This window comes from Lactuca saligna, chromosome 4, assembly GCF_052625555.1.
Source record: "Lactuca saligna cultivar CGN05327 chromosome 4, ASM5262555v1, whole genome shotgun sequence".
NCBI classification, from domain to species: domain Eukaryota; kingdom Viridiplantae; phylum Streptophyta; class Magnoliopsida; order Asterales; family Asteraceae; genus Lactuca; species Lactuca saligna.
In genome coordinates, this window is record NC_136420.1 from 9564749 (window position 1) to 9591529 (window position 26781).

General features: G+C 35.1%; 1 protein-coding gene across 1 annotated transcript; it reads left to right on the forward strand.

The window, feature by feature from the left end:
- The first annotated feature begins 24932 nt into the window (after window positions 1-24932).
- Window positions 24933-26332, forward strand: LOC145041182 (putative B3 domain-containing protein At5g66980). Its single transcript, XM_078989131.1, has 3 exons — window positions 24933-25055; window positions 25131-25655; window positions 25751-26332. Exons 1-3 carry the CDS (start codon window positions 24993-24995, stop codon window positions 26204-26206), a joined length of 1044 nt encoding a protein of 347 aa, XP_078845257.1. The 5' UTR covers window positions 24933-24992; the 3' UTR covers window positions 26207-26332.
- Window positions 26333-26781: the final 449 nt, after the last annotated feature.

Sequence of the window (26781 nt, forward strand, 5' to 3'; positions counted from 1 at the left end):
CGGTGAGGCGACTCGACGAGTCTGCGCTGTTGGCAGAAACCGTAAATCTTTGGGCCCGAGCCATATTTAAAGGCACTTATGGCCTTCAATTGCCACTACCTTTCCCATAAGTGAGAACCCTAGCGAGCTTGAGTGTGTAGAGTGAGAGGAAGATCTATCTTGAGCTTTTTGGTGTGATAGATCTGGACCCTTCTAGGTTCAGAGAGCCGAGAATATGAAGCTTTAGTAGAGTAAATTTTGGGGTTCGAAGTTAGGAAGCATTTATGGGATTTTTATGGTAGATATAGTCACTTTAATCTTATATATAGAAATGAAATATTTTATATAAATTACGTGCTATGTGTGCATATTATTTGAATACTTGCTGTCTATGCTGGATGAACGATTTTATACATGTTTTAAAAGATTTAAACGGTATATTTATTTTACATCTACAAATATGTTGCGGACGAAACATGGGTAGATGAAATAGTTAGTGTGTGATGAAATAAAATGATGAGAGATATGTGATGATAATTAGGTATATAGATGATGATGAATATATGATGTAGGATGAAAGGAGATACCATAACCTTAACCAACAATGTGACGATGTAGTCATCTACCAGAGTATAAATGGCAACCACGGACTATTCTAGATAACACGGTGGAAACACCAGCAGGCCCATAACCTGTAGGTGATGAATTACAAGTTCAGACGATGTTGTAACTACGTATTCATGTGATGATAATCTAACCCCTTACTATGAATTACGAGTTCAGACGATGTTGTAACAACATATTCATAGGATGTCACAAATTTCGCATGCCAAACCAATGGTCATAATTCACATCAGTGAGAATGGTTCATTCTTTTGTAAAACCAAAATCAGATTGAAAATTTTGATTTTTTATTTTGGAAAATGTTAAACCATTGGTTTTGTATTTCGGTTTTGGTTTTTTGTTTTATTTTAAAATATATTTTCAGGGTTTTGTTTTGTTTTTTTTTTTTTTTAATTTCATAGATTTTCTTCATCAACAAATGTTGCTACAATTTAACAAAAATAAATAATTTGCTAAAACATAATACAAGAGGAAGCTTGTTCACATTTAGTCATTGAACTTTTTAGAGGGAAACAAACTTTCGATTTTGTTCATATTTAGTCACTAAACTTTTTTTCGTTATCTATTTGCCATTGAACTATTGAAACTGTTCACATTTTACCCTTATGACCGACAACAGCCGGTCATAAGGGTAAAATGTGAACAGTTTAAATAGTTCAATGGCAAATAGATAACGAAAAAAAGTTTAGTGACTAAATGTGACAAAAATCGAAAGTTCGTTACCCTTTCAAGTCATTATCCCTTATACATATTAAAGATGGACATGGCTCATGAACAATAAGTTGTATCGAGTCAAGCCAAACTGCATATTCATTGGTTGGCTGGTTTAGATCAGCTTCACTGGTTTATATGAATAATAGGTATCTTTTAGGGTCATATTTTGCGTTTTGGTCATTGTTTAGGCCGGACGGAGCAGACGCAGAGAACGGAAGCGGGCAGCTTCCGGCCTGGCGGAACATCGCACCGTCGGCGCGGGAAAGGCTTCTACGGGAAACGAAGATGGGAACCTCTCCCTCTCTCTTGTTGCGAATTTTGTAATTTATAGTTGTCTTAATTTTCCCTCTTTCTCTCTTCAACTTCAATTTTCATTCTGTTTTCGAACTTCATAAATCCAACGAAATGGCCCCTCGCCCTCGCGGGATCCCTTCCTTCTTCAAGATCATGCTCGACTGTTCCGCTACTCACCTGGTACTCATCTACTTCAACCAACGACCCCAATTTCAATTTTCGTTTCTCGTAATTTTCGCATCATATCATGCATTAGCATTAGCATTAATTTTTTTATTATTGTTTATTGCAGCCATTGCCAACTGGTTTCGTCCGCAAGCACTTGGAGAACGACATCCCTGAAAACGCAACACTCCGATCTGTAAATGGAGGCTATTCATGGAGATTGAAGATAAAAAAAGATGGTGATATTTACTGCTTTGCTGATGGATGGAAACAGGTAGTTGAAGATACCCGGTTGGAGTTTGGGGATTTTCTTGTCTTTTGGCTCCTTGGTCGCTCCATCTTCAAGCTCTTAATTTTCGGTACCAATGGGTGTGAAAAAAATTCCCGCTTGAACATGATCACGTTCATGATGAAGAAGAAGATGATGATATTGATGGGGATGCCGGGGATCCTTGCTTTACGAAGGTTATACCGAAAAAAGGAAAACAAAAATTTGCTTTGGTAAGATTTGGGGTAATAAGTAATCATAAATTCATCATATATAATGATAATAACTTTTGTTTGCATCAGCGGTTTCCGTTGGAATTTGCACGATTGATCAGATTGACTGCAGGAAGAACAATGAGCATGAAGAATCTGCAAGGAAAAGAGTGGCCAGTACGGTTACTTTCAGAGGGGGGACATTATACAAGGTACTATTTGTCGAAGGGGTGGAGTGAATTTCTGCGAGATAATGACATATGTGAAGGAGATACATGTGTATTCAAGTATCTCAGAAGCGAAGATAAGTTCTGTCTAGCAGAAATCATCAAGAAAAGAGCTCAAGCCGACGGAGCTATGGCTGTTGAAAGTCTGAAGAGACCAAGAGGGCGGCCGGTACGTGTGGTGGTGGAGCAGCCAACCGGAAAAGTTTTAAAGAGACCGAGAGGTCGGCCGCCGTGTGTGGAGGTGGCGGTGGAGAAAAGGGCGAGGCCCACAGAACCAGATGAAGGCTTGAAGAGGAAGAGAGGGCAGCCGAGGCGTGTGGAGAGTAAAGACGGCGGTGTGGAGGTGGTGAAGAGACCACGTGGAAGACCATTTAAGAAGAAGATAGAGGCTCAAGTTGATATAAAATCCTAACAAATAATTATTATAGTGTACTAACTTATATGATGTAAACAAGTCTATGTAACATGTTTTTTTTAGAAACGTTGCTTAATATTATACATAGGGATAATGACTTGAAAGGGTAACGAACTTTCAATTTTTATTACATTTAGTCACTAAACTTTTTTTCGTTATCTATTTGCCATTGAACTATAGAAACTGTTCACATTTTACCCTTATGATCGGCTGTTACCGGTCATAAGGGTAAAATGTGAACCATTTCAATAGATTAGTGGCAAATAGATAACGAAAAAAAGTTTAGTGACTAAATGTGAACAAAATCGAAAGTTTGTTTCCCTCTAAAAAGTTCAATGACTAAATTTGAACAAACTTTCTATTGTATTATGTTTTAGCAAAATTATTTATTTTTGTTTAATTGTTGCAACATTTGTTGATGAAGAAATCTATGAAATAAAAAAAACAAAATGCAACATCCGGATTTACAGGTATCATAATTTAAGTATTTTTCTTTTGAGTTAAGAATAGAGACTCGACGAGTTGACGCCTCAGCTCGTCGACTAAGGTCGCGACTGATGACTCGGATTAATGAATGGACTCGACAAGTCGGTGAGGCGACTCGACGAGTCTGCGCTGTTGGCAGAAACCGTAAATCTTTGGGCCCGAGCCATATTTAAAGGCACTTATGGCCTTCAATTGCCACTACCTTTCCCATAAGTGAGAACCCTAGCGAGCTTGAGTGTGTAGAGTGAGAGGAAGATCTATCTTGAGCTTTTTGGTGTGATAGATCTGGACCCTTCTAGGTTCAGAGAGCCGAGAATATGAAGCTTTAGTAGAGTAAATTTTGGGGTTCGAAGTTAGGAAGCATTTATGGGATTTTTATGGTAGATATAGTCACTTTAATCTTATATATAGAAATGAAATATTTTATATAAATTACGTGCTATGTGTGCATATTATTTGAATACTTGCTGTCTATGCTGGATGAACGATTTTATACATGTTTTAAAAGATTTAAACGGTATATTTATTTTATATCTACAAATATGTTGCGGACGAAACATGGGTAGATGAAATAGTTAGTGTGTGATGAAATAAAATGATGAGAGATATGTGATGATAGAAAGGTGATGATAATTAGGTATATAGATGATGATGAATATATGATGTAGGATGAAAGGAGATACCATAAACTTAACCAACAATGTGACGATGTAGTCATCTACCAGAGTATAGATGGCAACCACAAACTATTCTAGATAACACAGTGGAAACACCAGCAGGCCCATAACCTGTAGGTGATGAATTACAAGTTCAGACGATGTTGTAACTACGTATTCATGTGATGATAATCTAACCCCTTACTATGAATTACGAGTTCAGACGATGTTGTAACAACATATTCATAGGATGTCACAAATTTCGCATGCCAAACCAATGGTCATAATTCACATCAGTGAGAATGGTTCATTTTTTTGTAAAACCAAAATCAGATTGGAAATTTTGATTTTTTATTTTGGAAAATGTTAAACCATTGGTTTTGTATTTCGGTTTTGGTTTTTTGTTTTTTTTTTTTTAAATATATTTTCAGGGTTTTTTTTTGTTTTTGTTTTTTTTTTTTTTAATTTCATAGATTTTCTTCATCAACAAATGTTGCTACAATTTAACAAAAATAAATAATTTGCTAAAACATAATACAAGAGGAAGCTTGTTCACATTTAGTCATTGAACTTTTTAGAGGGAAACAAACTTTCGATTTTGTTCATATTTAGTCACTAAACTTTTTTTCGTTATCTATTTGCCATTGAACTATTGAAACTGTTCACATTTTACCCTTATGACCGACAACAGCCGGTCATAAGGGTAAAATGTGAACAGTTTAAATAGTTCAATGGCAAATAGATAACGAAAAAAAGTTTAGTGACTAAATGTGACAAAAATCGAAAGTTCGTTACCCTTTCAAGTCATTATCCCTTATACATATTAAAGATGGACATGGCTCATGAACAATAAGTTGTATCGAGTCAAGCCAAACTGCATATTCATTGGTTGGCTGGTTTAGATCAGCTTCACTGGTTTATATGAATAATAGGTATCTTTTAGGGTCATATTTTGCGTTTTGGTCATTGTTTAGGCCGGACGGAGCAGACGTAGAGAACGGAAGCGGGCAGCTTCCGGCCTGGCGGAACATCGCACCGTCGGCGCGGGAAAGGCTTCTACGGGAAACGAAGATGGGAACCTCTCCCTCTCTCTTGTTGCGAATTTTGTAATTTATAGTTGTCTTAATTTTCCCTCTTTCTCTCTTCAACTTCAATTTTCATTCTGTTTTCGAACTTCATAAATCCAACGAAATGGCCCCTCGCCCTCGCGGGATCCCTTCCTTCTTCAAGATCATGCTCGACTGTTCCGCTACTCACCTGGTACTCATCTACTTCAACCAACGACCCCAATTTCAATTTTCATTTCTCGTAATTTTCGCATCATATCATGCATTAGCATTAGCATTAATTTTTTTTATTATTGTTTATTGCAGCCATTGCCAACTGGTTTCGTCCGCAAGCACTTGGAGAACGACATCCCTGAAAATGCAACACTCCGATCTGTAAATGGAGGCTATTCATGGAGATTGAAGATAAAAAAAGATGGTGATATTTACTGCTTTGCTGATGCATGGAAACAGGTAGTTGAAGATACCCGGTTGGAGTTTGGGGATTTTCTTGTCTTTTGGCTCCTTGGTCGCTCCATCTTCAAGCTCTTATTTTTCGGTACCAATGGGTGTGAAAAAAAATTCCCGCTTGAACATGATCACGTTCATGATGAAGAAGAAGATGATGATATTGATGGGGATGCCGGGGATCCTTGCTTTACGAAGGTTATACCGAAAAAAGGAAAACAAAAATTTGCTTTGGTAAGATTTGGGGTAATAAGTAATCATAAATTCATCATATATAATGATAATAACTTTTGTTTGCATCAGCGGTTTCCGTTGGAATTTGCACGATTGATCAGATTGACTGCAGGAAGAACAATGAGCATGAAGAATCTGCAAGGAAAAGAGTGGCCAGTACGGTTACTTTCAGAGGGGGGACATTATACAAGGTACTATTTTTCGAAGGGGTGGAGTGAATTTCTGCGAGATAATGACATATGTGAAGGAGATACATGTGTATTCAAGTATCTCAGAAGCGAAGATAAGTTCTGTCTAGCAGAAATCATCAAGAAAAGAGCTCAAGCCGACGGAGCTATGGCTGTTGAAAGTCTGAAGAGACCAAGAGGGCGGGCGGCACGTGTGGCGGTGGAGCAGCCAGCCGGAAAAGTTTTAAAGAGACCGAGAGGTCGGCCGCCGTGTGTGGAGGTGGCGGTGGAGAAAAGGGCGAGGCCCACAGAACCAGATGAAGGCTTGAAGAGGAAGAGAGGGCGGCCGAGGCGTGTGGAGAGTAAAGACGGCGGTGTGGAGGTGGTGAAGAGACCACGTGGAAGACCATTTAAGAAGAAGATAGAGGCTCAAGTTGATATAAAATCCTAACAAATAATTATTATAGTGTACTAACTTATATGATGTAAACAAGTCTATGTAACATGTTTTTTTTAGAAACGTTGCTTAATATTATACATAGGGATAATGACTTGAAAGGGTAACGAACTTTCAATTTTTATTACATTTAGTCACTAAACTTTTTTTCGTTATCTATTTGCCATTGAACTATAGAAACTGTTCACATTTTACCCTTATGATCGGCTGTTACCGGTCATAAGGGTAAAATGTGAACCATTTCAATAGATTAGTGGCAAATAGATAACGAAAAAAAGTTTAGTGACTAAATGTGAACAAAATCGAAAGTTTGTTTCCCTCTAAAAAGTTCAATGACTAAATTTGAACAAACTTTCTATTGTATTATGTTTTAGCAAAATTATTTATTTTTGTTTAATTTTTGCAACATTTGTTGATGAAGAAATCTATGAAATAAAAAAAACAAAATGCAACATCCGGATTTACAGGTATCATAATTTAAGTATTTTTCTTTTGAGTTAAGAATAGAGACTCGACGAGTTGACGCCTCAGCTCGTCGACTAAGGTCGCGACTGATGACTCGGATTAATGAATGGACTCGACAAGTCGGTGAGGCGACTCGACGAGTCTGCGCTGTTGGCAGAAACCGTAAATCTTTGGGCCCGAGCCATATTTAAAGGCACTTATGGCCTTCAATTGCCACTACCTTTCCCATAAGTGAGAACCCTAGCGAGCTTGAGTGTGTAGAGTGAGAGGAAGATCTATCTTGAGCTTTTTGGTGTGATAGATCTGGACCCTTCTAGGTTCAGAGAGCCGAGAATATGAAGCTTTAGTAGAGTAAATTTTGGGGTTCGAAGTTAGGAAGCATTTATGGGATTTTTATGGTAGATATAGTCACTTTAATCTTATATATAGAAATGAAATATTTTATATAAATTACGTGCTATGTGTGCATATTATTTGAATACTTGTTGTCTATGCTGGATGAACGATTTTATACATGTTTTAAAAGATTTAAACGGTATATTTATTTTATATCTACAAATATGTTGCGGACGAAACATGGGTAGATGAAATAGTTAGTGTGTGATGAAATAAAATGATGAGAGATATGTGATGATAGAAAGGTGATGATAATTAGGTATATAGATGATGATGAATATATGATGTAGGATGAAAGGAGATACCATAAACTTAACCAACAATGTGACGATGTAGTCATCTACCAGAGTATAGATGGCAACCACAAACTATTCTAGATAACACAGTGGAAACACCAGCAGGCCCATAACCTGTAGGTGATGAATTACAAGTTCAGACGATGTTGTAACTACGTATTCATGTGATGATAATCTAACCCCTTACTATGAATTACGAGTTCAGACGATGTTGTAACAACATATTCATAGGATGTCACAAATTTCGCATGCCAAACCAATGGTCATAATTCACATCAGTGAGAATGGTTCATTTTTTTGTAAAACCAAAATCAGATTGGAAATTTTGATTTTTTATTTTGGAAAATGTTAAACCATTGGTTTTGTATTTCGGTTTTGGTTTTTTGTTTTTTTTTTTTAAATATATTTTCAGGGTTTTTTTTTTGTTTTTGTTTTTTTTTTTTTTTTTAATTTCATAGATTTTCTTCATCAACAAATGTTGCTACAATTTAACAAAAATAAATAATTTGCTAAAACATAATACAAGAGGAAGCTTGTTCACATTTAGTCATTGAACTTTTTAGAGGGAAACAAACTTTCGATTTTGTTCATATTTAGTCACTAAACTTTTTTTCGTTATCTATTTGCCATTGAACTATTGAAACTGTTCACATTTTACCCTTATGACCGACAACAGCCGGTCATAAGGGTAAAATGTGAACAGTTTAAATAGTTCAATGACAAATAGATAACGAAAAAAAGTTTAGTGACTAAATGTGACAAAAATCGAAAGTTCGTTACCCTTTCAAGTCATTATCCCTTATACATATTAAAGATGGACATGGCTCATGAACAATAAGTTGTATCGAGTCAAGCCAAACTGCTTATTCATTGGTTGGCTGGTTTAGATCAGCTTCACTGGTTTATATGAATAATAGGTATCTTTTAGGGTCATATTTTGCATTTTGGTCATTGTTTAGGCCGGACGGAGCAGACGCAGAGAACGGAAGCGGGCAGCTTCCGGCCTGGCGGAACATCGCACCGTCGGCGCGGGAAAGGCTTCTACGGGAAACGAAGATGGGAACCTCTCCCTCTCTCTTGTTGAGATTGGCCAGCGGTTTTTTTTTTTTTTTTTTTTTTTTTTGAAAAATAACCGTTATTCAACGGTAAAAAATGTAAATTTTTTTTGGCTGTAACGGCTACTTGTGTGTTTTTTTTTTAAATTTATTCATCCTTTTACCACTACTATAAATACATAAATATAACTTAAAAACACGACACTATCCTCTATTCTCTCTACTTTATATCAAAAAAAAAAAATGAATCCCGTCAATCAAATCCCAATTTCCGATCAAAGGAAAAAGAAAGCCATGATTCAAGTATAAACATCCCTCCTCGCAACATTTTTGCTATCGATTCATCCACGCTAGGAGTTTACCGTCCCCAACTCGATTCTCTCATTCAATCCCCACTACCATTCCAACACCAAAATGTTGACCAATATTACCCGTTGCAAGTTCCAAATGTTCCGTCGCAAATGTTTTTAAAACTTTTTATGTTTCTGGATCAACAATCGCCAAATCAACCTCAACCCCAAACTCAAACTGAAACTCAAACCCAAACCCAACAACAACACCAACTTGTCGATAAATCGAATGACGCAGAAGAAGAAGACATGGTTCCCGAAACTCAACCAACACCACCACCACAAAGACGTAAATGGAAAAAACAAGCGTGCGAGGGTGTCGCACAACCAGGAAGACAAAAGCCGACAACATTGGTTCCACACGAAGAGCTAGTTTTGGACAAAGCTTGGGTTTCAAAAATTAACGGGTACCGTACCAAACATCAACTTAATTCGAAGTTTTGAGAAATAGCAAATGGGGTTTCAAAAATTAACGGGTTGTACAGCAACCTAAAAACCTAACAAAAAAGCACCCAAGGCGACGAATAAATACTTCAAGAAGCGTTGAAGCGTTGCAGTTTTACCTTGAGGAAGTCGGAAAACCATTCAAGTGGCACGATTGTTGGAAATTATTGGTCCGAAGTCCTAGGTGGAAAAAATATGAGCGCGATTTTATTTTTGGAGTCCAACAATCAAAGCGAACGAAAACGAGCTCTAGTGGTTACACAACCTCCTCCAATGCTCAGGTCGGTCTAGATTTAAATCAGGACGGCGAACTCGAGCTAGAAGAAATTGAACGCCCAATGGGTAGGGACAAAGCGAAGAGAAAGGGAAAAGGGACTTCTTCGAGTGCATCTGATTTCAGCGTGGACATGGACGAAATGCGGAAGATAACATCGTCGTTTGATCGATATAATTTAAATTTCTCCGAACGTTTGGCTTTCGGCAAAGAAAAAGAAGAAACCATGAAAAGGGAGAGGGCGGAGAGACAAGAAATGTAAGACATTAAGTTTTTGATGGAAAACGTCAATCATCTCTCGGAACCGAGTCTCGAGCTCGTGCTGAGAAGAGGGAAAAAATTATGAAAAAATATTTTCCGTAGGTCGTTGTTGGTTTTTTTTTATTTTTAGTTTGTGTGTGTGTGTTTTTTTTAATTTTCTACTTTTTTAAAATTTAGGTTTAATGTAATTTTTATGTTAATTAATGAAATGTTTTTTATTTTTAATTAAATTTTATGTTTAGTATTAATTTAAAATTTATAATTCATAACAAAAAAATTAATTTTATTTAATAAAAAAAAAAGTGAGAGAAGGGTTTCTCACCCATTTCTTGGCTTTTAGGTGAGGGAAAAGAGATTGGGGGGAAAGAGGAGTATAGCCCACCAAAAGTGAGGGAAACTCCCACTTCTTCCGGTCTTAGAAATGATTTTGGTAAATGGTTTTAGTTGGTTAATGTTTTGTATTTTGGTATCAGTTTACAATAATTAGCCATAATCTCCATAAAGAGAGAAAAAAAGAAAATACGTTGCTATAAAAAGTTATAATCATAAAATACGTTGCAAAAAAACGTGAAGATTAGAAAGTACATTGCCATTACAAGATTATCGCATACATAGGCTCTAAGATTGCATAAAACTCATTACAATATCCTGTTTGGAGCAACTCCAACCATTCCACTAAAAATATATATAAATTGGTGTATTTTTAACACCAAACTTTGATCTATTCCAACCACACACTAAATACATATTTTCATATTATAATATAGAATATAATAATTATTAAAATTATAAAAGTTATAAAACTAACCAAAATAATAGACAAAATTGAAAAAATGGTCCATGTGGTATGCGTTTTTTGAGGTTTTAATCAAAACCTCGACTTTTTTGGATTGGTGATCATTTTGAGCTAGTTTACATGCAGTTTTAATCCTCGTTCAAACTAAAAAGACTATTATACCCTTAATGAATTTAATTTTTATTTTTTCTTTCACTTTTTAAAATTATTATTATCATTAAATATAAAATTGGGTTCACCCTCCATCCCCCTCTCTCTCTCTCTTCTCTCTCTCTCTCCACGTCATTTAATTGGTACCCCCCGCTCTCCCAAGTCACACTTCATCTCCTTCATCATCTGTTTCACGCATGTAACGAACGAAAGGAAAAAAAATCTACAATCCTCTTGATCAGCTTTTTGAATAGAAAAGAAAGTATGCGGAACGAAAGGTGATGGTGGCGAAAGACTTACTGCAGTAGCAGAAGGTGGTGGTGGGTAGAATCACGGTGGCAGCAGCATATGGTGATTGTAGTAGTGGTTAGAGGTTGCTCCAGTAGCCTCTGTTGCTTCGTTCTTGCTTCTGCTAGACGGGGATGACGAGAGGGAAGAACAACGATCGGTGTCAGGTAGATGGTCGGAGTAGGGGTGTTTCAACAGTCACAACGTTAGTGGGTTTTGCCAATGGTGGGTAGTAGCTTTGTTGCCCGGTTCTTTTGGTCTCCTGCGGTTAACAACGAAAAGGGAGGGGAAGGTTGTAATGGCAATAGCAGTGGAGGTGTTTTAGGTTGTTGTTCATTGGCAAAAATGGTGAAGAGGGTGGTTCCCGGTGGTGTTCGGTGGCCACAACAACAACACTCCTCGGTGGTGGTTGGACTTATCGGCAGAAGTGGGGTCGCTGGAAGTGGCACCGGCGATGGTGATGTTGTGGTGGTCGAAGATGGAGGTGGGTTAATATGGTGGTGGCAGTCGACGAGCTCACGACCATCTCTTCCTCTTGTCATTGTACAAATTCGAAAAGGGTGGTGGTGACGCTGCTGTGGTCGGTGACAGCAGCAGTTGGGGTTGCTCCACTCAATAAAAAAGAAAACAGAGATGGTGGGTTCTGGTGGTTTCATGATGGGTTTTGTACCCAGAGAGAGAGAGAGAGAGAGAGAGAGAGAGAGAGAGAGAGAGAGAGAGAGAGAGAGAGAGAGAGAGAGAGAGAGAGAGAGAGAGAGAGAGAGAGAGAGAGAGAGAGAGAGAGAGAGAGAGAGAGAGAGAGAGAGAGAGAGAGAGAGAGAGAGAGAGAGAGAGAGAGAGAGAGAGAGAGGGGGGATGTGGGCCCTCAGTTATTTATTTTATTTTTTCCTTTAAATTAAATAGAAAAAAATATTAGAAAGGACATTTTAGTCTTTTCAGTTTTCCGAGGGATCAAAATCACAAACAAACAATCAAAATGACCACCAATCCAAAAAAAATCGATGTTTAGACTAAAACCCTCAAAAAAAGGTATACCACAGGGACCATTTTTGCAATTTTATCAGAATAATATCTAACAATTCAAAAATTTATTTTTGTGTGATGAATAGTATTACACCAAATATAAAGACCACTATTCAATCCCACCATTTTTGTGTTGAGTTTAGTGGTCAATTCATTTTCACACTAAAACACTATTTTTGTGTATCCATTAGAATTGGTCTTTAAGCTAAAAGATTGCATTAGACTTCATCATTCCATTATAAATCTTTTCCCAAATACCCATTTTTGTGGGGAAAAAAAACTCTTTCTAAAACAACCACAAATAACAGATTGCATAACTCTATTTAAATATATTATACATGGTTTACTACATTTAAAATGAAGTTTTTCATTAAATGGGCTTCATATAACTACAAACCATATGGGGAAATTTTATTTTAGCTATAAAAGCAATGTAATCACACATAAAAGCAACAGAGATAACTTTAAAAAGCACAATGAATAAGGAACAAATATAAAATACAATATTGTAAAACAAATAAAAGTAAACAAGACTATCATAAAATATTATACAATGAAATGAAAACAGTGTCTTATTTCTTGCAATCAGGTCCACAAGACAATAAGCCCCTACAGTTTGCATGAAGCAGTATGTAGTTATAGCCTTATGCTTTTTCTTCTCTTCCTATCACACAACAAACCATGGAACATTGATAAGAAAATGCACAAAATTATCGCACAATGTGTTGGTAGTCAATATCCTTGCTTAATTTACATGTGATACAAGAAATTTTGCACCTCAAACTCTCGTGTTTTAATGGATATGTTAATAGGGTATTTTTTGTTTTTTATCCACATATATTTTTGACCTATTTTGTCGGCGCAAACCACACGGAAAAATTAGTATTTGCAAAATGTTGGTTTTTTTTTTTTTGAAGATTACAGATCTTAAAAAGTTTGCACATCCTCTTTTTGGCGCAAATTTAAAACAGAATCTTTTAACCTCTTCAGACATCTTCTAGCCTAAAAAAAGCATACATATCTTTGTTTTTTTTTCAAACTTAAATTTATTCAAACTTTATCTATGATAAGCAATTTGGAAAAAAAATATATATAATATTTAAGAAAAAAAAGTTCGACGACATAAACATTACCTTTATGACAAATTTATAAATAAATATTTAATTACAATAATATTCATTGGAACTGTTTATATAGATATGAAAAAAAAATCATAGTATTGTCTTATGTTTTTTGTGCCAAATTTTATAAAACACTAGGTGAATGTCTGCGCGTTGCGCAGAAAAACCTATATAGCTGGAATATTTACAATATATGTTTTCTTAAATATAGCAATAACGTTGTTGTTATATTTAAAATAATAACTCGTATACTAAGTTGATATAATATACTGATTATTTCGAATAAGATAATAATATATACATCTATTAAAACTGTATAATTTCAATCGTTTGAATGATTTCTACCTACGAGTTACTCACGAATAAATTTTAATATAATATATGGTTTAACGATATTTATAGTTGTTATTGTTAATTATTTTTGTAAAATTTATTTTATTAACGTTTAAATTTTTATTATTGTAATTATTTAAAACATCAAACATTGTTTTTGTTTTTAAAAGTAACAATATAATCATTTATATAGTGTTATTTTTAACTATTGTTATAAGTTATTTTAGGTGGTTATTTGAAAACTTTTAATGATTATAAAAATATCTTTAGGAAATATTTTAGTTAATATGAAATTACAATTTAGTATTTGCATTTACTACTATAATTTATCAATTTTAACTATTTACACAATGTTCATTAGGTTTTTTAAGTTAATTTGAAATTTATATTTAAGTTAACCCTATAATGTTACATTTAAAATTAAAAATTTAAGTATGCTATCTAAACTATTTAAAAATTGTAGTTTTAAAATGAATATGGTGAAAGAAAAAATGTATGAGAGTTTCAAATGAATCTGGTGAAAGGTAAAATGTTTCATTTATAAGTATATATAAATATAAATATAGATAAGTCACAAAGTCTTCCGTCTGTGATAATGTATACAACAAAAACCATATTTAAGTTAATAAATTAAGTATATTATTTGGAAATATGAAGAGTTGGGAGTTTCAAATGAATGTGGTGAAAGAAAAAATGTTTCATTTATTTTATAGTATGACTATTTAATGCAGTATCATTTATTTCTTAGAAAAAAATATTTATTGTCAATACTTAATTGGTTTTATTTAAAAAAGTAAAATAAAAATTTTGAAAATTTGCATTTTAAAATCGAAGTTTATACCATACAATTTATTTGTTAAATTCTTTCATTCCGAATTACAATATTTATGTATAACTTTAGGACCAAAGCTTGTTGAATTTTTATCAAATATACACATTAATCTGTAGTATTTTATTTTCACTTTTTATAAAATAATACATAGATTTTTTAAGTATCTATAATAAAGTAATAAAATTATTGAAAAATTCTTGTAAGTTTAAAATAAATCAAGTTATTTAGATTTTAATTTATTTTAGCAGCCCACGGACATTAAAAAATAAACAATATTACACTTTCAGACTGTAGACGTTTGGTCTACTTCTTCTACTATAGAGTGATCTGTAGAGTGCAGACAGTTTGTCTTAGAAAAAACAAACAACACCTAAGTAAATCGGTCAAACTTTTAAATTTGTTCATCGTTAAATTAAGTAGTTTTTTAGATGGCAAGTTGGGAGAAACCAATAGTGGCGGGAAGGTTTGCAAAAACTGAACTCATAATGGTGAGAAGCTTTGGAGCCCTTATAATCGTAACAATTTTGAACTTATTAACTTATTAATTATTAACTTATACCGGTATTAAAGCAGAACATTTAAAAAAAATTTAAGTTTTTGATAAGTTACTAAGGAGTTAGTGGCTTTTTATTTACCACTTTTGAACAATTGAAAAACAACCTCTCAAAAATTCAAATGCACCATGTTTTTTTGGCAGCCTTTTATAAAATGTCTCTTAATTGGGTAAATGACTATTAAAAATTAAGACACATGCCAAAGTCTGAAAATAGAAAAAAAAAGATGTATGTGACCTCATGATATATGTCTCCTTCATTTCTTCTCATACGCACACCCTTTTTATTCTCATCGATGCAGACACACCTTTCTTCCACCCCAATCTGTTGCAGCTCCGATCTCCTTGGTTGTCGCCGTCTCCGACATTGCATTCGTCTTCGGTTGTTGCGCATGATCTGCTTTAACATCCAATGCTGCTCCACATTGTTTTTTTTTTTTCCTATTTTTGTCTTTTTTTTTGTTATTTTATCATATGGTTCGTTCGGGCTCTTCACATGTTATTTTTTAATTCAGACTATATTTAAGTTTTTTTACCGTTCAGACTATTTCTATGTTATTTTTCATTTGGATTATCCTTAAGTTATTTTTTATATTTGGATTATCCTTGCATTGTACATTTCGATCGCATTATCCTCATGTTATTATAACCATCCATATATTACTTTTAACTGACTATCTTTGTTTTATTTATTCGTTTCAACTATGTATTAGTTTTTTTACCAACCCTATGTTATTCTTTTTGTTTTGACTATGTTTGTGTTATTTTTTTTCGTTTGAGTTATCCATGTGTTTTTTTTCGTTTCGATTATCCTTGTGTTATTTTTTTCGTTCTGACTATCATTGTGTTATTTTTTTCGTGGAATAATATATTAAGAAGAGGATAATAACTTTTAGAATTTAAAAATAAAATATCAAAGATAAAAAAGTATCGAATATATTATTTCGATTTTTATAATCATTGAACAATATATAGAATACAACGGTTCCTAAACAAAACACACACACAAAAATACATATAGTTTGTATTTTGAAAAAAAAAAATATATGTTAAAACTATAATAATAATAATAATAATAATAATAATAATAATAATAATAATAATAATAATAAAACACAAAACTACAAAAATGGTCCATGTGGTATGCATTTTTTTCGAGTTTTAGTCCAAACCCCAACTTTTATGGATCGGTGGTCCTTTTGATCATGTTTGTATGTGGTTTAAATCCATCTGATTGTAACATCACATGTCGAGAAGTTTCTTATTCCAGGATTGTGGACAATAAATGGATCAAATAAGACCTTATGCTTCAAGGGAATAAGGTTTAGACCTTATTGGATGTGGATAATATTGGTTATGTGATCTAAGCCTTGGTTTGTGTTTTGGCGTCAGAGGGTAAAATAGGAAAATTAGTATTCCAAACTTCTTGCAGTGGAAATGGTTTTTAGTTCGACATGTGTTAAGCCAAAATTAACTAAATAAATGTGTGGGGCTCGTCAATATCTTTTCGTGGATATAATGATCGCTAAAAATGGATTTGAAACGAAGATGTTATGGTTGTTTGAAGTCGAGATGGATTTGGGTGAAAATCATCGCCACAAAGTGGGGATCAGAGCCCAGAACGTGGTGGTTGCCACGAAGTGGGGACCAAAGCCTACACCATTGCAGTTTATCAAGCCCTAACATATGATTTTAGGGTTTTCAACGTATTTAAGCATAAGGTGCTACATTTTTGAATATTTTAGCATCATCCACCACCTCTAGGATCCCTTGGGAGAAACCCTAGCCTCCACCTTCAAGATTTGAGCTTCTCCCCTCTCCTATCTCCTATTTTGGATGATTTTTATGATAGATGAAGTTTGAAGATCAAGAAGGTTCGTTTGGTTTCAAGGAAAGTTGTTTCAATTTTAGATCCATCAAAGGCACTAGATTATGGACTATTGTAAGTATAAAGTTTCAATCTTGCTTTCTAGTTCCTTAGATCTTGTCATTTGGGGTTTCTGGCACTTTTGGTCCATTTTATTGGTAATCTTTACGTTAAGTGGACTACAACATCTTTTGATCAATTTAGAATGCATCTTCGACCTCATGGACTAAGAAAGTTATGATCTTTTGCCTTCCCTTCTAGCCATACAAGTTATCTTAGTCCTTTAGGTCATTTTAGCATATTAAAGTTTAGATCTTGAAATATGGTGACTTTATTATGCATAAAGTTGAAAACTTTATCCATCTAAACATCATGGTGATCTAGATCTGAAGGTTGGAGACTTGGACTAAATGGATTAAGTTAAGAAAGATGCATTTTGGGTCCCTTTGAGACTTAAAGTCCACATCTTGGTGGTTTAGACCTTCCTAATGGATAAAGTTAGAAGCTTTATCCATTAAGAACTTGGAAAGGATCAAATCTGAGATTTGGAGCTCTTGAAATCAGAAGAAAATGGATTAAGCTCATTTGAGTTGTTCAGATCATTCCCTACGGCGTGGTCTTCGGCTGCCAAGACATGGTAACTAGGGCTTAATGACTATTTTGGCATTTAGTGCCCACGATGTGTCCAAGGAAGGCAACGCCATAGAGAGTTCTTGTTGGCAATTTTGACTTTAGCTTGGACCGTTGACTTTTTGACTAGTTTAACTTTTGGTTAAACCTAGGTAGAATTGAATATTTGGCTAAGGATTGGTCTCGGCTTGGTTTTAGGAAGTTTAGGTTGGCCGTTCTGTTACTGAGTATGGGACGACGGCACCAAGGTCGACCCATTCATTTGATTTATGTACTTGATGTAGGATCATTTTATGATTAATTGTTATTCCCATGTTTTGATATATTTGGATGGTTGGGTTGAGGTGGGAAGCCAACAAACCAAAATGGATGGGTTGAGGTACTGTATGTTAACAAACCCAGATGGTTAGCTTAAGGTTATATGTCAACAAACCTGGGATGGTTAGGTTGAGGCCATGGCCCAAGGAACCCTATATGCATGCACTATAAATGTATTTCCAATATACTGGGTATTTTGGGGTAAACTCACTATGCTTTGACTTACAATTTAATTTCATGGTTTTAGGTTCTTTAGATGATTGGGGGAAGGCAACTGTTTTTTCTTGTCTTTGTTTTAGACAAAACTGTAAAAATAGTTGTTATGGTATGCATTTTAGGTTTTTGTCCAAACTCCAACTTTTTTGGATTGGTGATCCTTTCGGCCAAGTTTGTTTTTGCTTCTGGTCCCTCTAGAAATTGAATTTACTATAATAGCCTTGTGTATTTATTTTATATTTTATATTTATTTTTAAATTTAACACTTTTATTCATTTTAATAATTAATACCCTTTTGAACCATGTTTGTTTGTGCTTTTGGTCGATGGAAATTGAATTTTCTATAATACCCTTGTGTATTAATTTTCTATTTTTTTTCATTGTTTTAAATTTAATAATTATTTATTTATTTTAATAATTTAAAAACAATAGAGAGTCGACCTCTCTCTCTTTCTCTCTCTCCAAGGTACCCTTATTGAGAGCTTTTTTTAAGTTTGTTCTTGTGTGTTCATACTCATGTTTTTGTTGGATTAGGTGTTTAAGCTCATAATTGTAATTGGTATGTACTTGATTTGATAGTAGCATGGTTCTTTTATGTTGTCTTCACACATGTAACTTGATAGGATAACTGGTGGAGAGAGAGTAAGATTTATTATTTAAAATAATAAATTAGTAATCAAAATGATTTTATTAATATATTATAAGATTAATATATTATTTGGAAATCATATTATTAACTTGTATTCAATCAGAAATGAATTTGACATTAATTTTGGGATTAAAGTACCTAATTAATAATAGAGGGGCTGTTTTGCAAATCATTGATAGTTGTGAAACTGGGCTTAAGACTCCATGGAATGGAGTAGACGAAATTTATAGGAGGCCCTATAAGATTTCGTCCAAGGGCTTCTAATAAAGGTCCATGGGTTGCTTAGGGTTTTGGATGGGAACTAGGGTTTCCTTATTTAAGTCCAGCTTCAAGATTAAGCAACCTAGCCCTATATAAACCTCCTCAAACCCTAGGAATTTCGGTCTATTCATTTTTCTTAACCCTAGACGATTTTCCATGTCTCTCCTCTCATCTTCTTGCATTGGGTGTTTGTGAGCCATTAGGTGTAACATTTGAGGCACTAAGCTTTCAAGAGTCAAGGATCCTCAAGATTGACTTGTTATTACTACATAACAAGTGAAGTAATCTTCTAACCCTAATTTGTATATGAATTTCAAAATTATATGCTAGATCTAGTGTTATTGCTTTGGAATTCAATTTGCATGTTCAATAGTGAAAAACTTAGATCCAAAGCAATTAGTGTTGCATGATCACAAAGGAATGTAGATATGCTCACAACCCATCAGTTTTGAATCATAAAACCCATTTTGCCAAACCCTCCACGAGAGCTCCACCCAATTGGTTCCTCTTTCACCATATTTACCTTCGACAATTAATCCCCAGCCCCCTACCCCCCCCCCCAATAAGCCTTTGAAGCCTATCAAGATCTCAAGAACATACACTCACATTCATGAACCCCATATATGATGAACACACGCATACATGAAATCAGATATGATGAAGGGTTTTTAGAGATGTATCCTACGACATGAACATGAAGATTGACTCTTCTTACTATTCAGTGAAATCGAGCTTAAGAAATTGAAGAACATGGCCACGAGCTTTGGCGACAATCTCAAGATCTATATATGTCACAATTATCCATCTAAAGTGCACAACCTTGAAGCATATGAAAGATCTCGTAAATTCCTCAACCCATGGTGTAACAAACCCACCCCAATCCTATGGGAACCTCTGTCATAGTTGCTCCGACATCGACAAGTAACAAATGTAGAGAAAACCACCACTACCCACCATATTTGATTTGGGGTTTTAGTTTCAGATAGATTTTAGAGTCAAAGATAATATCCAAATGTAACGCCCGGGTTTCAAGGATAAGCATTTTTGTCAATGTAATAGTCTAGGTCAATTCTTGTAACTCTTTTTGAAGTAATAAAGATGAAATAGTTGACTATTATGTGAATTATGTGTATTTATGTGCTTATAATTTAATTATAAATGTATAATTAATAAAGAATAAAAATAAGCATCAAAGATTAAAGTGTGAGATAAGCTCGATATCTCTACATAAAGTTGTATAACATGTCTCAAGGTTTCCGTACATATAAAGAACGTCGAAATCTGAGTTATAACGAAGAAGTTATGACCCGTCGAAGTTTCGCGACAGAACCGTACAATACCGGAAAGTGTAAATAGTGAATTTAAGATAGAGCGAGATTTAGCCTTAGCGATCTAAACGAAAGTTGTAGAATATGTTAAACTAAGAACATCGATAAAAAGAACGCCCAAATCTGGCTTCGTATGAAGAAGTTATGATTTTTCGAAGTTTCGGAATAGCAGTGTACAACCCGAAATTCGAATATTAGATCGAGTGATTTTTAGCCGACACGACCTAAACGAGAATCGAAGATCTCGTTGAGAGTAGTGTAACGAGAAAAAGATGGGCGAAAACGGATTTCGGATGAAGAAGTTGTGAGGATTTAACGGACCAATCCTGTCCCGGACCGTTAATAATATAAAAGTTAAAATCGAGTCAAAATTAGCCGATGGAGTCTAAACAAAAGTTGTAGAGTATGCTCTCACCTTCGCGTGGATATAAAGAACGTCAAAAATGGAGCTCGTATGTGGAAGATACGATTTTTTGAAGTTGGGACTCGAAAATGCGAAACTTGGTGCGAGACTGATGACGTGGCACGATCCCAACCGTCGCTTGCGGTTCACGATCCTCGCTTCGGATCTTCACACCTGCCCTCGCTTTACGCCCCGCGTCCAAAGTCGGTACGCCCCGCGTACCCTCGCCCTTATCCGTCCGATGTACGAAGCCAGCTGGATCCGACCTGGAAGCCTGATCCGAGGAGTACGCCCAGCGTACCCTCGGTACACCCAGCGTACCCTCGGTACACCCTACGTAATGTCCGAACTTCGCGCCTATAAAAGGGTTCCGAAGGCAGCCTTCATTTTCACACCAAAACTCATTCTCTCTCTAAAAACTTTCTCTCTCTAAGTGCTCTAAACCCCCCTAAGCCCTAGATAAAACCCCTAGCACCCTAGGGAAGCCCCGAGGCTCCCGGAGTCCCGAGAAAAATGAGTCTTTCGGTTACGAAACACTGCTCCAATTAAGTTCCGGTTTTCGATAAAATTCGCTGTAAGTGTGCTACGCTTACGCAAATTTTAATATAGCTTTCAAATAATTAGAGGAATGTTATTAGGTTCTTAAAATAATTATTTGGGTTATTATTATGAGTTATGTTGAGTGTTATTAACGCTTATATAATAATAATAATAGTCAGACAATTAATTTGTCGCGGTTATCGTTAGACTAAACCCTAGTGGTATCGATACTAGGTTTTATCGAAGGAAAATCATTTTGAGAGTATCGAAGCGCTGTCCGAGTGCTGAGTCACCACCTTTCAGGTGAGTGCATAGTTACTTTCAGCTTACACATAGATATGAAGTATTTTATATACGTTACGTGCTATGTGTGCATATTATCTGAATACTTGCTATCTATGTTGGATGAACATTGTTATACATGTTTTCAATGATTTAAACTGTATATGTATTTTATATCTATGAAAATGTTGGGGTAAAACATGAGTATATGTAATAGGTGATGTGTGATAAAATGATGAGAGGCCTCGATGTTGTTGTTGTTGATCCAATCATCTAGCGGGGTATAGATGACGACCACAGACTCTTCTAGAGAGTCCAATGGAACGTTGACAGGCTCGCAACCTGTAGGTGTTTATGAATGATGTGTTCACCGGTGTACTCCATCCCCACATGGTTGCCTTTAGGACATTTATTGCTGAGGAACCCCCTTAGCAGTAGTGTCCATCCCGATGATGATCCTTAGGATAGGTCCCTTATGATAGATGTTTAAGGACGTAATGTGAGGATAACGGGAACGGATAATCGGGTTATTGTTGATTGATGAAATTAATAGACAAAAAAGAAAAAGATTTTATTAGATAAAAACAACCGAACGATAAAAAACAAAAATAAATAAAAATAATTTATTTAAATCAAATCAGAAAAGTTTTAAATTCTGTCATATCAAGGGGTTGACAAACCACTCGCCAGCAAGCATGCTAAGCATGCCTTGCACCACTCCTTGTCTTCTGCTAAGACTAAGAGGAGTGGTAACACTCTTGGCACCTTGCCACATAAGTATTTTTAATGTCACATCATTTTTCTTTGTTTAACACTTACACTTAACATTTTGTAAGGAATGGTGACACTATTGACACCTTGCCACATAAATATTTTGCACCTTAGCCATGACATCCACCTCAGTTGCACCGCTTTGGGGATTTTTTATGGCGTTCATGTATATGTCGTTGAACTCCATTGCGGCTCGGTTTGTGTTCCTCCACTTCGAGTAAAGTGCATCGGGTTTGCGGTCCCTATTATTCATGCGGTTGCAAAAGTTATTCCAAACTTTTTTTTGAAGGTTGTTGAGTCTTGGTCATTCCCGTGGATCGGGTCCTTTGACACATCTAACCATGATTGAGCTAGTGCCCTTTCTTCATCATCCATCCACCCTATACTTTTAGCCCTCCCTTTTCCTTTTTTCTTTTGTGCATGTTGTTCCATTTCGGGCTCTTGAGAAAATGCTTGAACTGGATCTGCAACGGGGGCTTCATCAGAAGAATCGGATGACTCGTGGAGTAGGCGGCGTGGTTGAGTTTGAAAGTCAGTTTGTTGTTGGGGTTGAGAAAAGAATTGAGTTTCTTGAACCATTTCAAACGGATCAAGATCCATATCCGGACGAGGTGTTGGTTGAGATTGGTTGTGGTAAAAGCCCATCGGTTGAGAAGAGAAATGATTAAATGGAAACATTTGCGGAGCCATTGTAGGAAAGTAGAAGTTAGAAGAAGACTGAATTGGTTGATCAAATGATGGTCGATAACATGGTGGTGATGGAAGGTTTGGGGATGGAAGGTTTGTTGATTAAGTGTTTGGAGTAGGAAGGTGTAGTGATGGAGGGTTTGAAGATTTTTTTCTTTGTTGGTTCGTAGGTTTTTCTTTGTTTGAGATGAAGACATGATTCTTTGGTGAATTGAGAGAGAATGTTTATGAGAGATATGATATTTGTGTGTAAATTGGTGAGAGTGTGTTTGATATATATATATATATATATATATATATATATATATATATATATATATATATATATATATAGTTTGTGACAAATATGAGTTTTGTTTTTTATTCTCATGCAAATAAAACTGTAACATTTTGCATGCAACCAATCGAACTTTTATATATATATATATATATATATATATATATATATATATATATATATAGTTTGTGACAGATATGAGTTTTGTTTTTTATTGTCATGCAAATAAAGCTGTAACATTTTGCATGCAACCAATCTATGAATTTCTTTAAGCTCGCTAACACCATGACGACTCAAAGATGGCGAGCCCCCTAGCGAGAGCTAGGGGGAGGTGTTTCAATGTACTTGGCATCCTTGGCACTTGGCTTGGCACCTTCGAATCCGCATAACCTAAGGGGGGTTAGCTGATCGGATGAACTCATCAACTACATAGTGAGAGAAGAAAAAACATTGAATGGTTAACTTTGATTGATTGATTTATCTTTTTTTTTTCTTTCTATAATTTTTTGTTTTAAAAAATTTTATGCCAAACTTTTAAGACTATTTTCAACCTAAAACATTACTTTGAGTAAATTACCCGGATGGTTCCTATGGTTTGTGGTGATTTACACGTTTAACCTTTAATTTATTTTTTTTAACTCGAAAGGTCAATATTATTTGTTTTTTGCTGCGTGTTTGGTCCCTATCTTACTTAAAAAGATTATTTTTTTCCTGGATTTTTTAATTTATTTATATAAACATACCCTCAACCTCACTTCAAACTCATCTTACTTTACATACCGTATCTTATTTAAATAAATCAAAAAAATCAAGGATAAAATAGTATTTTTAGATAAAACAATAACCATACACGCAACAAAAAACAAAATAAAGAAACCTTACGATTCATGTAATTTACTTTTATGCTTGTGGTATGTTCAGTGACTTCAGTCTAGAGCTGTAACACCAATTTTATTTTATTTTATTTTTATTTTTATTTTATTTTTTTACCTTTGGTAATTCAACATTTATGTTCAACCTACCCTTTTTCACTCTCTCTCTCTCTCTCTCTCCATCCTCTCCCAAAGTCTTTCTCCTTTTCGATATATCTTTTTGAACTTTAATTTCGTCATCGACATCAGTGTATGGCATGGATACTAACTCTTCATTCTGTCTTCGAGGTTCATCATTATTTAATCTATCGAATGCATCCGAGGAAGTCAGGTAAATAAATCACACAACTCTCCCCTTTTCTCCCAAGAAATCACCAGTGGACCCTAATTCTCTATTTGATTCCGAGTATTTTAAACCAAAAACCAAATACCCAAACATATTTGAACTGAGAAATCATAAATCTTGAAATGAAAGGACCACGAGTAAATCTAGAAACGGCATATGAAAACAAAATGGTATTTCTACCTGGTAAATCCGTATTGTTTCTTTATAAAGAAGTTCATTGCATATAAGGTGTTTGACAAAATGTCTCGGCAAGTTTTCTCTAAAATATGTTATTCTCACGTTTGGAACAATATGTAATTTGATATATTAATCCATGAACTTAGCGAGTCACATATGAATGTACCTATAGTCACCATGTAATTAAAATGAGCAGAAGATAGGTTCATCCTTCTTGTTTATAGCAAAACTTATTGATGTTTCAGGTGTACGGGGGAATAAGGGCACATATGTTTGGCAATTGGCATCCCTCTTTCCCAAATTCTAAAGCCCTCTGCAAATGGCCCCTCGTGGGCTCCCGTCCTTCTTCAAGATCTTGCTTGACCGTTCTGCCCCTCACCTGGTAATCATTTATTTCAAGTAATCCAATTTCTATTTTTCCTTTTCCTGTAATTTTCATTCTCATGCAATTTTGCAGGAATTGCCACCTGGTTTTGTCCACAAGCACTTGGAGAAGAAGATCCCTGAGAACCCAACACTCCTATCAAGAAATGGAGGGTATGAATGGAGATTAAAAATAAAAAAAGAAGGTGAAATTTACTGCTTTGCCGATGGATGGAGTGACGTTGTTGAAGATAGCGACTTGGGATTTGGGGATTTTCTTGTGTTTTGGCTCGTTGATGAATCCACTTTCAAACTTTCAATTTTCAGTCCAAATGGGTGCGAAAAAAATTTCCCCTTAAAAATCCAGGATGAACATGATAACATTGATGAAGAAGAAGCAAAGAAAGAGGAAGGAGAAACTGACGATAATTATGAGGAAGCAGAGAAAGAGGAAGAATCTGATGAAGAAGAAGAAGATGATGAAAATTATGATGATGATGGTGGCAATGGAGTAGAATATGTGGAAGATGAGGATGACGATGACGATGGTGGTGATATTGATGGGGATGACGGGAATCCTTTCTTTATGAAGATTATATCTAAAGACAAATATACTTTGGTAAGATAAAAGGTATCATAAATAGATTTTTTTTTCCAAAAATAAAATATTAATAATAATAATAAGTTTTGCTCGCATAAATATGGTTACATCAGCGGATTCCGTTGGAATTTTCACGGTTGACCGGATTAAAAGCAAGAAAAAGCATAAAGATGAAGAATCTTAACGGGAAGGAGTGGCCGATGAAGTTGCTTTCAGAGGGCCGTAACTATACAAGATACTATTTGTCAGCGGGGTGGAGTGAATTTCGGCGAGCTAATGAGTTATGTGAAGGAGATAAATGTGTATTTAAGTTTCTCAGAAGCGAAGATAAGTTCTGTCTATCAAAAGTTACAAAGAAAACTGAAGTTTTGGAGAGGAGGCCAAGAAGGCAGCCGCCACGTCTGGTGGTGGAGCAGCCAGCTGGAAAAGTTCCGGTGGCTCAAGTTTCAATGAGATCGAGAGTGCGGCCGTCACGTGTGGAGTTACGTGTGGAGGTGGTCCTAGGTTTAAAAGCATGGTCAACAGACGAGATGGAGACTAGACCACATGGAAGACCATTTAAGAAGTAACGACTCAATGTTGATAAGTAATTTTGAAAAAAAATATACTTTAGACTGGACTAACTTTTATGATGTAAACAAGGTCAGGTTTATGTAAAATGGTATTTTTTTATGAGAAACATTTTTTTTTCTTTCTTTTTTTTTGGCGAAATATATTTAAAATAAGACAAACCACACTAAAGAAGGAGGTAAGATGTGATTGTATCAAGGTACATCTTACAAAGAAAAATCAAAGGATAACAAGACCAATTCGCCCGGTTTACACTTGTACCCCACCCCTATGTTTATGCCACGTGTAGGATAATGAAATCACATCGTCCACAACCGATATAGGAGAGAGGTGTATATTTCTGATATAGGAGAGAGGTGTATATTTCTGAAGACCTTTGTAACACCTGTAAATTCGGGCTAGGCAAATAAGTTATTATAAGTCATAATAATGACTTTTCAAATAGAAAATTATTTAGGATAAATAATTTTAACCAAATTATAATGTGTGACATGTATTCCTCACTTTTAAAGAATGTTAAAATCCGACTTCGTATGAATAAATTATGTTTCTTTGAAATTTCGTGATTAAACCA